Raw genomic sequence first — 14,172 nt, forward strand, 5'->3', positions numbered from 1 at the left:
CTTAAAGGGGGTGTGCGTTTTTTTTTTAACTGCCTTCCCCTCCCCCCCTTTTTTTTTTCCGGAGTGGGTGGATTGGGGATTGCCTGGATTCCTTCCTCGGTTATTTTTTGCCTCGCTTCTCTCTCCCCTCCCCCCTTCCCCGGCCCCCGCGCCCCGCCCCCGCACCCTCCTCCAGCCCCTCCTTCTCCGGGGTCAGCCAGGAAGATGTCCCGAGCTGCTGCGATCCCCGGCTGGGGCCGGGCGGCCGCCTTGTGAGCCCCCGACCCGAGGCGCCGAGCCGCCGCCGCCCGATGGGCTGGGCCGTGGAGCGTCTCCGCAGTCGCAGCTCCGGCCGCCGTCTTCACAGCATCGGCGGCGGCGGCGGCGCCTTCCGCATCGTTCGCCGCAGCGTAACCCGGAGCCCTTTGCTCTTTGCAGAATGGCCCGCTTCGGAGACGAGATGCCGGCCCGCTACGGGGGAGGAGGCTCCGGGGCAGCCGCCGGGGTGGTCGTGGGCGCCGGAGGCGGGCGAGGAGCCGGGGGCAGCCGGCAGGGCGGGCAGCCCGGGGCTCAAAGGATGTACAAGCAGTCAATGGCGCAGAGAGCGCGGACCATGGCCCTCTACAACCCCATCCCCGTCCGACAGAACTGCCTCACGGTCAACCGGTCTCTATTCCTCTTCAGCGAGGACAACGTGGTGAGAAAATACGCCAAAAAGATCACCGAATGGCCATATCCTTTGCCCCGAACCCCCGGCAGCTGCGCCTCCCCCTCCTCCCTCGCTTCCCCTCTTCCAGGCTGGGAGAGAGACCCGGGGGTTGATGGGAGGTGGTGCTGGGGGGGGTCTTCCAGGGGGTGGGAGAGGGGGCACCAGGGAGAGTGCGGAGCGTCTCTCCACCCCGATCTGGGTTGAGCTACTTGCAGGCTTGGGGTTGGGGGGTGCCAGGGGGAGTGGATTCCTCCTAAGGACCGATTTTGGAAGGAAGGCTGGGCCCTGGGGGTCGTACAGGGGCCTTTAGAGCCAGTTCCAGGTGGGTCAGAGTTCTCCGGAATGAGCGTGGACCCGGCCAGGGCCTGGGCGCTCTGGCCAGGGCAGGGGAAGGACCTGGGGGAAGGCCTTGGCTGGGTTTCCCTAGCCGCCCCTCACCAGAGTCCATGGTTATCTCTAGAGCTGGGCCCAGTCTCAGCTCTCAGGCCTCTCTACCCCTGCTGGCCCCGAGGTTAGGGGCCGCCTATGGGCTCCCAGGGCCAAGAGCCATTCTGAGACCATATGGCCTTCATACCGAGGGGCCAGCACTGGCCAGAATGAATATTCCCTAGTGGGCCGCTGGCTGGGAAGGGACGAGGGGCATTCATTCTCCCCCATGTCTGCAGGTTCCATTGCCTTCTACCACTGATTAGGGATCACATCATTTTTGGGGGGTGTAGAATACATCCCAGTTTGCCCCATCTGGGGCCCTGACCTGAAAGACCCAGAATGAGCTACTTCCATAAGAAAGACAGGACAAGAGAAAATAAGGTGCCGGGTCCTTCCTGGGGTGCCGTGTCAGGCCTTGGGTTGGAATTGGCTTCTTCCACCCTAGAGACCCAGGAGGGGACACCAGGAGACTCAGCCTCCATGTGGACGTCTCAGGCAGGTAAATGCCTTTTTTTTTTTTTTTTTAATTAAAGCTCCAGAGGAAGAAGGTGGAGTCCAGATTTCCCTCTGTGGAGATGCTATTAAAATGCAGATCCCCCCGTGTTTCTTTAAATTCGTGCCTGCTTGAAATAAACCTTGAGGAGGGCTTAACATCTGTTGAGATGTAGGCAGGCAAGGATGGGTAATTAGTCGGGCTTTCTAGCAGTTATCTAAGCATGACCCAGATTCCAAGTGGGGGGAATGCACCCTGCTCCCCAGGCTGGCCGGACACCGTGCCGTGCCCAAGTGTGCCGCTCCTCAGCTGGGTTCCAACTGGCTGCCCTCAGTGTAAAAATGAACAGGACTGGTTGGGTCCTTGGGCTTCACTGATGAGCCCCCCATCCTCTTTGTGTATGGTTTTGACTGTTATACACCCTATAAGGCTGAGCCCTGGGTGGTCCTGGGGTTGCTTATTGGAGGAACGTGTTGGCTGGTGGATTCACTTTGAGCAGGATTTGGGCTTCTGGGCGCCGAAACTGCAACAGAGGGCTCTGAGCTTTTGGAGTGTGTGTGAACAGTCTACTTGGAGGGTGGTGAAAATTCAGAGGATCAGCGGCTGTCTTTTGGGAGAGGTGTACCTCTAATCACGATGTCATTTTGATGGGTGCCCCAGGCAGGAGCCAGGTCTTTGCCTCCCAAGTTTCAACCTTGTGATGATCTGTTGAAATGGTCCGGCGTCTTGTAATCACACTGCTTGTCTCCCCTCAATCCCTGGAGGAGTAGGGGGGGGGGGCACAGAGAATGGCAAGATGTCGTGTGTGCACGATCAGACAAGTCGGGGGTGTCCAGGAAGGATTCACTGGGCTGACAGGTTTCCGGGTTGAAAATGGCTTTAGATTGCCTTCCGGAGCTTGGATTTAGAGTCTTCTAAGAGGAAAGCAAGAAGGTGGGAGTCCAAATGTGTCCTTAGCTCACCCCAGTCCAGCCTGAATCCTGCAGATCAGAGGACTGTTGGGGAGGGGATGGCAACAGTCCTTTGGAAGGAGGAATCTTAAAAGAGAGATGCAGGTGACCGGGGAGCACTCGGTCCTTGAGAGGTTTTCTCTGGCTTTCATGCTCTCAGGAGCTTCGTGATGAGTTTGTGCATTTTGCTGTTTGCAGCCAGTTTCTGTTCACTCTCTGGGCCTGAGGCAGCAAACACATTATACAGTCCCGCTCTCAAAGGGTCAAAGGAGAGAGCTCTCCACTCCCCCAATCTGTCTCCAAGCAGAGTCATCCAGGACTGAGCTTTGGGGGGGGGGGCGGGGGGGGCGGGGCGGGCGGGGAGGAGAGAGGATGAGAGGGGAGGGGACAGAGAGATGGGGGCTGGGTAAGGGAATCTGGGCCAGTGCAAAGAGACGGGATGTATGGAAATACCAAGGAGTCAGGGTACCGGGGCAGAACATTGACTTGAGTATCCAAATATTTCTGCAATTCAAAAACATGTTTAAGTACTTATTTAGAACTTTAAAAATACAGACTTACGTATATGTATATATTTCCCTGTATTTATATAGAGAGAGGAAAGTACCCAAGTCAAGTCCAGCTTAGTAAGTGAACATTCATGCCATTAGCATCTGGGCCAAGGAGAAGAAAGTGACCAGCTCCCCAAAAGTCCCCTCCTGCCCCCTTCCAGTTAATCCCCCTACAAGGGTTACCGCTGCCCTGACTTCTGACCCCATGGGTTCATTTGGGCTCCTTTTAAGCCTCTTGGAAATGGAGTCAGAGGCTGTGTTCCTCTGTGTCTGGCTTTTTTTTACCCCCGCTCAACAATCTGCCTGTGAGATGGATCCATGTCACTTCAGGTCATTGTTGGTTTTCCTTCTCAATGCTGTGTGATACTTTATTGTTGACTCTCTGCAATGTAGCTCTCCGTTCTATGGTTGAGGGCCATTTGAGTAATTTCCAAACTGTGGTGCTGGGAACATTCTTGTGTGTGTCTTTGGTGGAACTTTGTGGGGAAGGCGTTTCTCTTTGAGTTTGTACCTAAGAGTGGATGACGTGTACTTGGAAGTAGCATTTACTGAGGGTCGCAGGTGAGTGGGCAAAACAGATTTCTCACTGTCATGTGAAGGAGGAGTCATTACACGTCCCGTGAACTTGGCTGTGGGCTCCTAGGGCCTGAGCGTTACCTCCAATGCAAATCCCAGCATGGTACGCTGGCTGAGGGTGCAGCCTTGCATTCTCCATGCTCACGGGCACTTTGCCACTGTGATCCACCCAGCCCCACCCCCCACCGCCCAGCTCCACTTCCGCACCCCACTGTCCTGGGCAGCTCCAGCTTGAAGCCAGCAGATTTAAAGAGATTCTCAGGAATTTCATTTTTCTCTTCCTGAGTCAGAAAAACCCACATGGAAATCTTTGATGTTCGGGTTTCCATTGGTTTCCTTCACTCTCAAAGGGGTCCAGGCAGCAGAGCTGTCTGGACCACACACCTGGGTTCCATGTTCTCGTGGATAGGAAGGCTGATTTAAATATGGCTGTGACGGGCTCTGATGATGACTTCTAAAGAGCTCAAATCTATCAGCTCAATAAGGCGCATCTGTCAACTTTCCTCAAGCCCCCATTTAATGCCACTCACTCTTGACGCTCTCCCCGGCGCCAGTGTGAATGTCATCTTCCTCCAGCCCTGCTGATGCCAGCAGATCGTCCCCTGAGCACTGTGTAGGAATGTGGGCCGCGGCAGGAGCCGCAGACTCTGGTCTCTGTCTTATCCTGCTCCTTCTCCCGAAGCACATGCAGGATCCCGGGTTTTCAACCCTCATTTTCGAGAATCTCAGTGAGAAACCCAGAGTCCCCTTACATCAGATGCCCACTTTTTTGTTTAATCAAAGACTCTCTAAAGAGGAATGTTCTGCATCGGAAGCAGACGTCGACACCCTGGGAGATGTTGGAGCATTTATCCGAGCCTTGGCCCACCCGGAAATGGGCAAGGGAGAATGGCTATTTGATTCTTCTAGATCAGCGTGGCAGATATTTCCAGAACAACAAAACTCTGTGAAGTAGAAATTAGTGTGACTTTTCCCTTGGGATTTTTTTTTCCCCTTCCACAATCCCCAAATCCTGACAAATAAAAGATCAGCTCATTGAGGAGTTAAAAACCTACCTGGAGCTGACCCCACTGTCTACTCTTAATTTACGGTCTTCATTGATTCTGCTTGCTGTGCATTTTGGGCTTTCCAGGTGGTGCTAGTGGTAAAGAACCCACTTGCCAGTGCAGGAGGCATGGAGATGCCGGTTCACTCCCTGGATTGGGAAGATCCCCTGGAGGAAGATACGGTAACCCACTCCAGTATTCTTGCCTAGAGAATCCCATGGGCAGAGGAGCCTGGCAGGCTTCAGTCCATAGGGTTGAAAAGGGTTGGACATGATTGAAGCGACTTAGCATGGTGTGCATTTTGGTATATTTTACTGAAGAAATTGTAGGTATGCTTGATTCTGGGGTGCTGCTCCAGACACCCCACTGCAAGTGTTATTTATACATGGTAGTACTTTCTAGACTTAACTGAGTGTGAGGATTGCCTTGTTAAAATGGTGAGTCTTGTCCAGCAGGTTTGGAGTGGGGTTTGAAGTCAGATGGGGCTTCCCAGGTAACTCAATGGTAAAGAACTCACCTGCCAATACAAGAGACATAAAAAGACGTGGGTTCCATCCCTGGGTCGGGAAGATCCCTTGGAGGAGGGCATGGCAGCCCACTCCAGTATTCTTGCCTGGAGAATCCCATGGACAGAGGAGCCTATTGGGCTACAGTCCATGGGGTCACAGAGTCAGACACGACTGAGCAACTTAGCACACATGCTGGAGTCAGACAGGCTACCATTGCACCATGAAGTCACTGGGGTGGGGTCTTTTATAACAAGCCTCCAGGGACTGACCATGCCTTTCGTCCACAAGTTATACTTGGAGTATCCGGGTCACATCATAGGTGCATCCTCTTTTTTTTTTTTCCCTTTTTCTCAAAAACCGGGTTTATTGAAGTATTCAATATAAATTTCTGAGTTTTGACAGATGCATGCAGTCATGTAGCCAACACTAGAATCAAAATAGGGAATAATTTCATCAACCTAGAATATCCCCTGGTCCTCTTTGAGTCAGCGCCCCACTATGCAAGCCCTGATCTTTTCTCCATCCTTATTGCTGTTGTCTAGTCACAAAGTTGTGCCCGACTCTTTTCGACCCCATGGACTGTAGACCACCAGATTCCTCTGTCCATGGGATTTCCTAGGCAAGTATACTGGAGTGGGTTGCCATTTCCTCCTCCAGAGCATCTTCTCAACCCAGGGATCGAACCCACGGATTCTGCATCAACAGGCGGATTCTTTACCACTGGGCCATCTGAGAAGACTCTTTCTATCCTTACAGTTTTGCCTTTTCTAGGAGCTCATATAAATAGCAGCAGACAGTACGCAGCCTTTGACATCCATTCATGTTGTTGTATGTATCATTGATTCATTCTTTTGAGTGCTGAGTCGTATTCCACGGGATGGCTGGAGCAGAGCGCTTTCTTCCATTTCCCAGGACATTTGGGGTATTTCCAGTTTGGGCGATTATGAATAGAGCTGCTACAAACGTTGGTAGATGGGTTTTAGTGGGAACATTTGGGAATATACATTTTATTTCTCAGATAAATACCCAGGAGTAGGTTTGCTGGGTTATGTGGTAAGAATGTGTTTTAGCTTTGTAAGAGAATGCCAAACTGTTTTCCAAAGTGGTTGTGGCATTTTACATTCCCATCCTGTGATCCCTTTAAAAGCACCGTGTCCTGAGCTCCAAAGTGCGTCTGGCCTCAAGGGTTTAGCATAAAGGGTTGTGGATGTGTGGAGAGTAGTGGCAGTGATAGCATTAAGTGCTAGTCGGAGAAATTAGAAGGGGTGAGGATGTCATTTGAAGCTATGTGCCTGCTCTGGTTTGAAGTCTAGCGACGGAGTGGGGTCTTCAGTGTGGCAGAAGGAGAGGGGTGCTTTGGTTTGGTGCCTCGGCAATAAAAACTCAGCCTCTGAGGCTGTGAGACCTATGCCCGCCACCCTCTTCCCCACTGCCACCCCAGCATGTTTGGCACAAAGTAGGTACTCCATAAATGTTTGTCTCATGAATGACGAAAATGCCTTTCTTTACCCATTTTCCAAATTATAGGGATCTGATTCACCTATGTGCCCACGTTCTAGGTTTTCAGTGGGTTTTAGGTTCGGATGGTGGGATGACAGGAGGCATGTGTGTACGTGAGATTATTAGACTGAAGAAGATCTCTGAAATGTTAGTGCTTGAGAAATCGGGGAGCAGTGGCCCCTTGAGAGTGGAGTCTTCTCCTGGGGCTTTTGAGGGGACATCTGTTGGGTTGTTATTCAGTAGCTAAGTCATGTCTGACTCTTTGTGACCCCATGGACTGTAGCATGTCAGACTTCCCTGTCCTGCGCTATCTCCCAGAGTTTGCTCGAATTCATGTCCACTCAGTCAGTATGCCATCCAGCCATCTCATCCTCTACCACCCCCTTCTCCTCCTGCCCTCAGTCTTTCCCAGCATCAGAGTCTTTTCCAGTGAGTCGGCTCTTCACATCAGGTGGCCAAGTATTGGCGCTTCAGCATCAGTCCCTTTCCAGTGAATATTCAGGCTTGATTTCTGTTGGGTACCTGGAGCTCATGGACACCCTGCCCCATTGCTCACTCAGGAGCAAGCACACACATGCACTCCTTCAACAATGGAGGGCACGACTAGGAAAGTGGAATCAGTCCAGAGAAATGGGGTCCATCATTCATCCTGAAACCCCAGTTACTACATTTCCAGGGATGCTAACTCAACTCCTCATAAGGGATGCAGGTGGTACCGTGAAATGTAACAGAGAGGCGAGGGAGAGCACTGTGAACTTTAGGTCAGTCAGGCCTGGGTTCAGATGACTCACGAGCTGCCTTGAGCATCAGAGCCTCAGTTTCCTCCTGCAGTTGATGAGGATGTTGCTTCTGAGTCCATGTTCCTGGGCAGACTCTCGAGGAGGTCACAGGGGATCCGGCATGAGAAATGCTCAGCCCAGTTTCCCATTACGGAGAAAGCTCCAAAATGCATGATCCATCATATTGGAGAGTACTTTCTTCTTACGTTCTATTTTGGAAACGTTGTCTAGAAACCAGGCTCTCTGGGTAGGAGTGGGAGAGAAGGGCCCCTCTGTTGACTGGGTGGTTTGGATTTATTAATCTGAGCGTGCACCCTTTTCTTTTAAATTGAAATACAATTGATTTACAGTGTTGTTAGTTTCAGATATACAGCAAAGTGATTCAGTTAGGCATATGTGTTTTTCTTTTTCAGAGTCTTTTCCCTTATAGATTATTATAAAATATTGAATATGGTTCCCTGGGCTGTACAGCAGGTCCTTGTTGTTTGCCAGTTTTTTATATAGTAGTCTGTTTATCTCAATCCCAAAGCCTTAATTTATCCCTCCTCTCCCCCTTTCCCCTTTGGAAACCCATTTGCATGCTGCTTTCTCTCTGGAAGCTTTAAGTTGGGGGCGGGGAGGAGAAATACATGGCTACTTGACCTATTTTTCTATTCTCTTTGGTCTGAGGTAAAATTGTCTTCCTCTCCCCTGATTCCTTCCTTTGTGGGTGACAAGGTGAGGGAGTTTCAAAGTGTATAATTAGCTCCCCTGCCCCACCCCTTCTCCTTCTTCTGAGCCAAAGGGTTCAGCGCAGGATGGAGACCGCAGGCCTAGGACAGTTGCTGGCCACCCCAGGCGACTGCTGAGAGCTGGGCAGTAGAACCCTGCCCAGCTTTGCAGTTAGATTACATCGCCCCCTTCCTCCAGTGTCTGTCTGTCTTCTTTCTCCCTTCTCCCTCACTTCCTGGGAGCATAGAGGAAGACAAGGAACATTCCAGGAGAGGAATCCAGGTGGGTGGGCTCAGCAACTCGGGTTTCAAAAACCACCAGGCATTAGTCCTTGCCTGGGTAGGGTGACCAGATGTCCCAGTTTGCCTGGCCCTGTCCTGGTTTTAGCATCTTGAAAAGCCCGGCAGTTTGGGGCTAACAAGGACTTTGGTGGCCCTACTGTTGAGTTTGTTGTTGTTTTTTAATTGGAGGATAATTGCATTGCAATGTTGTGCTGGTTTCTGCTGGACAACAATGTGAATCAGCCATAGGTATGCATATATCCCCTCCTTCCTGAGCCTCCCGCCCACCCTCGCATCCCAGCCCTCTAGGTCATCGCAGAGCGCCAAGCTGAGCTCTCTGTGCTATTCAGTTGCTTCCGGCTAGCTATCGATCTACTGGTGAATTCTTAACGCCCCAGGGATGTAGGGAGCCAGAGATGGTGCCAGTGCCCAGGAAAGACGAAGATAAGTAACTTTTTTTCCTCTGAAAAGCTGAGACTTTATCTTGGAATGAATTGTGCTTTTGGAAGCTACTTATTTAAGGCAGCTAATGCGAGAGAGATCCCAGTTCTGAAGCGCGAAATTCCAGAGTTAAATACGGATCAAGTTTTGTCGTCTCTCTTGGGTCAGAGGCGGCTTTATCTTCTTTTCAGCTTCGGAACATTCTTGGGTCTTCCTATAAGGTGCTCTTTACTCAAGTTGGACCTGGAACTCTGGGTATTAGCAGCCCTTCCCCCAACAACACTATTTAAGAGGCCCACCCCGCCCCCTCCATGGAGCAATGAAAGAAAACGCAATTTCATCGCCCACCTGCCAGTAAATAATATTCATGCTGTTAAGTTCTGTTCTCATTTTAGGTCTGTGCGTAAAGTATTATATAATTTTAAACCAATTTTAAGGTATTTTTATACAAGCAGCGTTTGCAGGAGGGCGAAGTCTGATCTTAAGAATAAAACTGACAGATTCCTCTTAAACGAGACTTGGATACAGACCTAGAACTTGCTCTGTGAGGGGGTTACCCAGTTTCTGACCTTCCAGAACCTGCTATATCCTTTTTTAAAACTTTTTTAAGAAGTAAACTTTTTATTTGATCCTGGAGTATAGCTGATTAACAATGTTGTGATAGTTTCAGGAGAACAGCAAAGGGACTCAGCCATCCATATACATGTATCCATTCTCCCCTAAACTCCCCTCCCATCCAGGCTGCCACATAACCTTGAAGAGAGTGCCCTGTGCTCTACAGTAGGTCCTTGTTGGCTACCCATTTAATTTTATTAAAAAAATTTTTATTTTGGCAAGGGGATTTTCTTTATTTGAAGAGGCACTCTTGGTTTATTTGTTTGTTTTAAAAAGACTTCTTATTTTGTATTGGGATATTTTCCTGTCTTATAAAATAGGTCCTTGTTGGTTATCCATTTAAAATATAGCAGTGTGTACCTGTCCATCCCAAGCTCCCTAAGTGTCCCTGCTCCCCATCCTTCTCCCGCCCTCTGCCTGCAACCATAAGTTTGGAGAACCTGTTGTATTTTTTTGTTCCATTAACCTTTATTATTTCCTTTATTAGCAATAACGGGCATGGGAACTGCTGCTGATCCTTACTTGCTGCTATGCAATGTTTGTGGTGTCCACGGAGGGATGTGCTTGTTTGAGTAATAGCACCAGGGTTGGAGGCTAAAAGGAGAAGAGGTTGGGAAGGGAGGTGATACTGGTGAAAGTGAAGCAAAGGGTTTGGGAATAGGTGGCCCCAGTTGTGCATCTTAGCTCCAACTCCCAGTAGCTGTGCCTCAGTCTCTTCATCTGTAAAATGGGCATAATAGTCCTACAACCAGGAAATCGTGAGAGGATTAAAAGATACATGAAAGCATGTGGTGGATATGATTGTTTTGTAAAAAGCGTCAGAATAGGGGAGAGTATCAGAATGGATACTATAGATCCATGATTGCCAGCGCTAGGTCTGTTGTGCTCACCCCTCTGGCCCTAGCTTGGCACTTACGGTAGTTGAATACATGACTCTGCGGTGTTTTCTTGCATCTTATTTGAACAGCGACTTGCTTTAATCCTGTTCTGGGTTCATAACACATTCTGAATATTGTCTCTCCTTTCGTTTATTTTTCCTTATTTATTTTAATACTATATGGAAACACACTAATGGATCTGCTACCTGAGTCAAGAACTAGAACAGTGGCTCCCAAAGTGTGGTCCGCAGCCCTGCAGCGTCAGCATCACCTGCTGTAGGGCCGAGATGCTTACCCCTGGGCCCACACCAGTATGCCCTGGAGGGCTGTTGAAACACAGGTGGTTGGACTCTGCCCCCAGAGTTTCCGATTCAGGAGGTTTAGGGTGGAACCTGAGAATTTTCATTTCTAGCAGGATCCCAGGAGCTGCTGATCCTGCTGGTTTGGGGGTCCCCAATGAACATGCTCAGTAATTTACTTCTACCTATAGCCTCTGACCCTGCCTTGGCTTCCCACCCCTCCCCGACTCGCTCCCCCAAAGGCAGCACTGTCTCTTGGATTGGGTGTGTAACTTTATTCGTCTGTTTACTTAGGCTGTGGTGGGTCTTCGTTACCGCGTGGGCTTTCTCTCGTTTCAGGGAGCGGGGACTGCGCTCTAGTTGTGGTGTGCAGGCTTCTCGTGGTGGTGGCTTCTCTTGTATCGGAGCTCAGGCCCTAGGGCCCGTGGGCTTCAGTAGCTCTGGTTCCCAGGCTCTGGAGCACAAGCTCAGTAGTTATGACGCATGGGCTTAGTTGCTCTGCACAACTTGTAGAATCTTCCCAGACCGCGGATTGAACCCATGTCTCCTGCACTGGCAAGTGGATTGTCTACCCCTGAGCCACCAGGGGAAACCCCTGGATTGGGTGTGTCTCATTCCCTTTCTTTCTTTTTAAAGATGTTTTATCACACATTTACATATGCCTTAACTCTAATATTTTACTTTCGTGGTTTCTGAGCCTTTTTAGCCTTCTGGAACTTGCCCTTGCTTTTTTCACTCAATTGTATGTTTCTAAGATTCATCTCTCTTATTTGAGTGTAGCTGGAGGTCATTTATTTTTCTCCGTATAATATTGTATTCTGTGATGATACAACAATTTATCCACTTTGCTGGATGATGGACATTTGGGATGTTTCCAGGTTTCTTGTTTTTTTTGCTATTATGAACAGTGCTGCAGTACTGAATAAATAATTTTGGAATGAATGAATTCAAGGTGTTAATTTTAGTCTGTGTACTTGGGAATGTCGCTTCAGCTAGAATCAGCTGAGATTCATCAGCATTTATGGAACACCAGCCATCTGACAGGCACTGGCTAAGCCATTTCACAGTCTACCCATCCTTCTCTCTAAGGGCTGGGTCAGCCAGACAGCCTCTGTTCTTCCTTGTCTTCTGAAAGTCAACCTGTGTTTTAGGCGTTGGTGACTGCTGTTAGTAGAGAAGCATCAGGGCTGATTTGAGAGCATGGACTCTGGAGCCAGGGGAATGGGGTTCCAGTACTAACTCTTGCTAGTCACTGGCCGTGTGACCTTGCTCAAGTCATTTAAGTGTTCTATGCCTCAGTTTCCCAGTTTGTCTAAAGGGGGTTCTAATAGCACCTACCTGGGAAGATCGAATTAGTTAATACATGTTACACTTAGAAAATAGTGCCTGGAAATTAGCACTATATGTGTTTATATATGGATGGATGGAACAATGGATTGATGAGAGGGAAGAAGGAAGGATGGGCTTATTCAAGTGGCCTTTCTGCCCCAATGCTTGGAATAGTGCATGACACGTAGTAGGTGCTATGTGAAATTGTTCGTTGCTCAGTCGTGTCTGACTCTTTGCGACCCCATGGACTGTAGCCTGGCAGGCTCCTCTGTCCATGGAATTCTCTAGGCAATAATACTGGAGTGGGTTGCCATTCTCTTCTCCAAGGGATTTTCCCAACCCAGGGATCAAACCTAGGTTTCCTGCATTTCAGGCAGATTTGTTACCATTTGAGCCACCAGGAAAGTCCTATGTGCTGCATAGTATTGGTTATTATTCTGCCTTTGCTTGACAAAGCTCTCAATCCCCTTGATCTCTGTTATTCTTTGGCATCTATCTTGAGACCCCATCTTCCTGGATTATCAACTGAACCACCATTGCTCCAATGTAGAATTCAAGGAGAAAACAATCAGGGGGGTCATGTTACCAATATTTGTAGATACTAGAATTCCATGATTCCAAGGCCCAGGCAGATTTTTTCTCATCTCAGCAATCCTTGTCTATATCCCTGATCAACTTCCTCTCCCATTCCCCATACCTCACTGCCAGGCTCTTTCCAATGCCAGACTCTTTCCAGTCTGCTCACAGCTTCCCCTTCTTCTAACCATACCCTGCTTTCTAAGTGTACCATCTTTGAAGACATCAAGGACTTCAAACCAGTGAGAATAGGCCAGCTTCTGTGCAGGTCTTATAAGGACTTGGAAAATTTGGGTCTTGCACAAATTAGAATAGTCAGAAATTTTTGGAAGAGTTGTTAGAATGTAGAATTTTAACACTTTGGCCTGTGCCTAATCACAACAGAGTCTAAAGTTTAGGATCATTGATGAATGTTTGTGATTTAGAGGGGAGAAGTATCTTATGCAGTTAGTGTTGGATGAGTGGATAGTTGGATAGATTTGTGAATGGTTGGACAGATGGACAAATAGGTGAATGGGTTAGATGGAATGAAGGAAAGCAGGATGGATGGATGAGACAAAGAAAAGATGAATGATAGTGGATGGATGGGTTATAAGTGGGTGGATCAGTAGATTGATGGGTTGTAAGTAGATGGGTGGCGGACAGATGGATGAACGGATGAGGGATGAAAGAAAGAAAGGATGAATGGGTAAATATATGAGCGGATCATAGATGGCAGGTGACTGACTGGACTGGATTGAAGAGTAAAAAGATGAATGGGTGGATGAATAGATAGATGGATGGAAATGGATGGATGGATGGGTGGATGGATGCTGTTAGATCTAAAGGTGTGTGGAAGGGTGGGTGTCTGTGTCTGGGTCTCTGATATTTGATGTTCTTATTGGCTTGGAAATGACTGAATCCTTCCACTTACCACCCTCAATGCTAAGTGATTCTTGCTTGCTTTGTGAAAAGCAGTTAGATGGTATGCTTGTGTCTTACCTCTAATTGGAAAGCGCCTTGAGGGCAGGGAACAGTGATTAACCTTCCTCACATCTCCCAACAGTTCCCACATTGTATGATGCATGAGTGTTTGTTAATTGAGTAGTGATGAGGAAAGTTAACAGTGTTCTTGACAAAGATTATTAAAATTCTGGAAACAGCACTTTCTTTTTTTTTTTTTTAATTTCAGTACTTGGGGCTGGTGCATGGGGATGATCCAGAGAGATGATATAGGGTGGGAGGTGGGAGGGGGGTTCAGAATTGGGAACTCATGTACACCCGTGGCAGATTCATGTCAATGTATGGCAAAACCAATACAGTATTGTAAAGTAAAATAAAGTAAAAATAAAAATTTTAATTAAAAAAAAATTTCACTACTGGGATTAAAAGTAGAATTCCTTGGATTTTGCTCTTTGGTTAATAGTGGTGGGCTAATGGAATATCTCTCTTCCAAGTAGGTTGGGTAAATGTCCCAGATGCTTGCTCACTGGTCAGAGACTGCAGATTATAGATGTACTAGGTTCTACAAGGCCCCTCATG

General features: G+C 48.5%; 1 protein-coding gene across 2 annotated transcripts in view; it reads left to right on the top strand.

Moving 5' to 3' along the window:
• The first annotated feature begins 203 nt into the window (after positions 1–203).
• Positions 204–14,172, top strand: part of CACNA1A (calcium voltage-gated channel subunit alpha1 A) — a 250,937-nt gene continuing 236,968 nt past the window's right edge. For both annotated transcript variants that reach the window (XM_069590901.1, XM_069590900.1), the window contains exon 1: positions 204–711. In XM_069590901.1, the coding sequence (XP_069447002.1) occupies positions 419–711 (293 nt within the window). In that variant the 5' untranslated portion in view covers positions 204–418. The remainder of the gene's footprint in view (positions 712–14,172) is intronic.

This window comes from Ovis canadensis, chromosome 5 (assembly GCF_042477335.2).
Source record: "Ovis canadensis isolate MfBH-ARS-UI-01 breed Bighorn chromosome 5, ARS-UI_OviCan_v2, whole genome shotgun sequence".
NCBI lineage: Eukaryota > Metazoa > Chordata > Mammalia > Artiodactyla > Bovidae > Ovis > Ovis canadensis.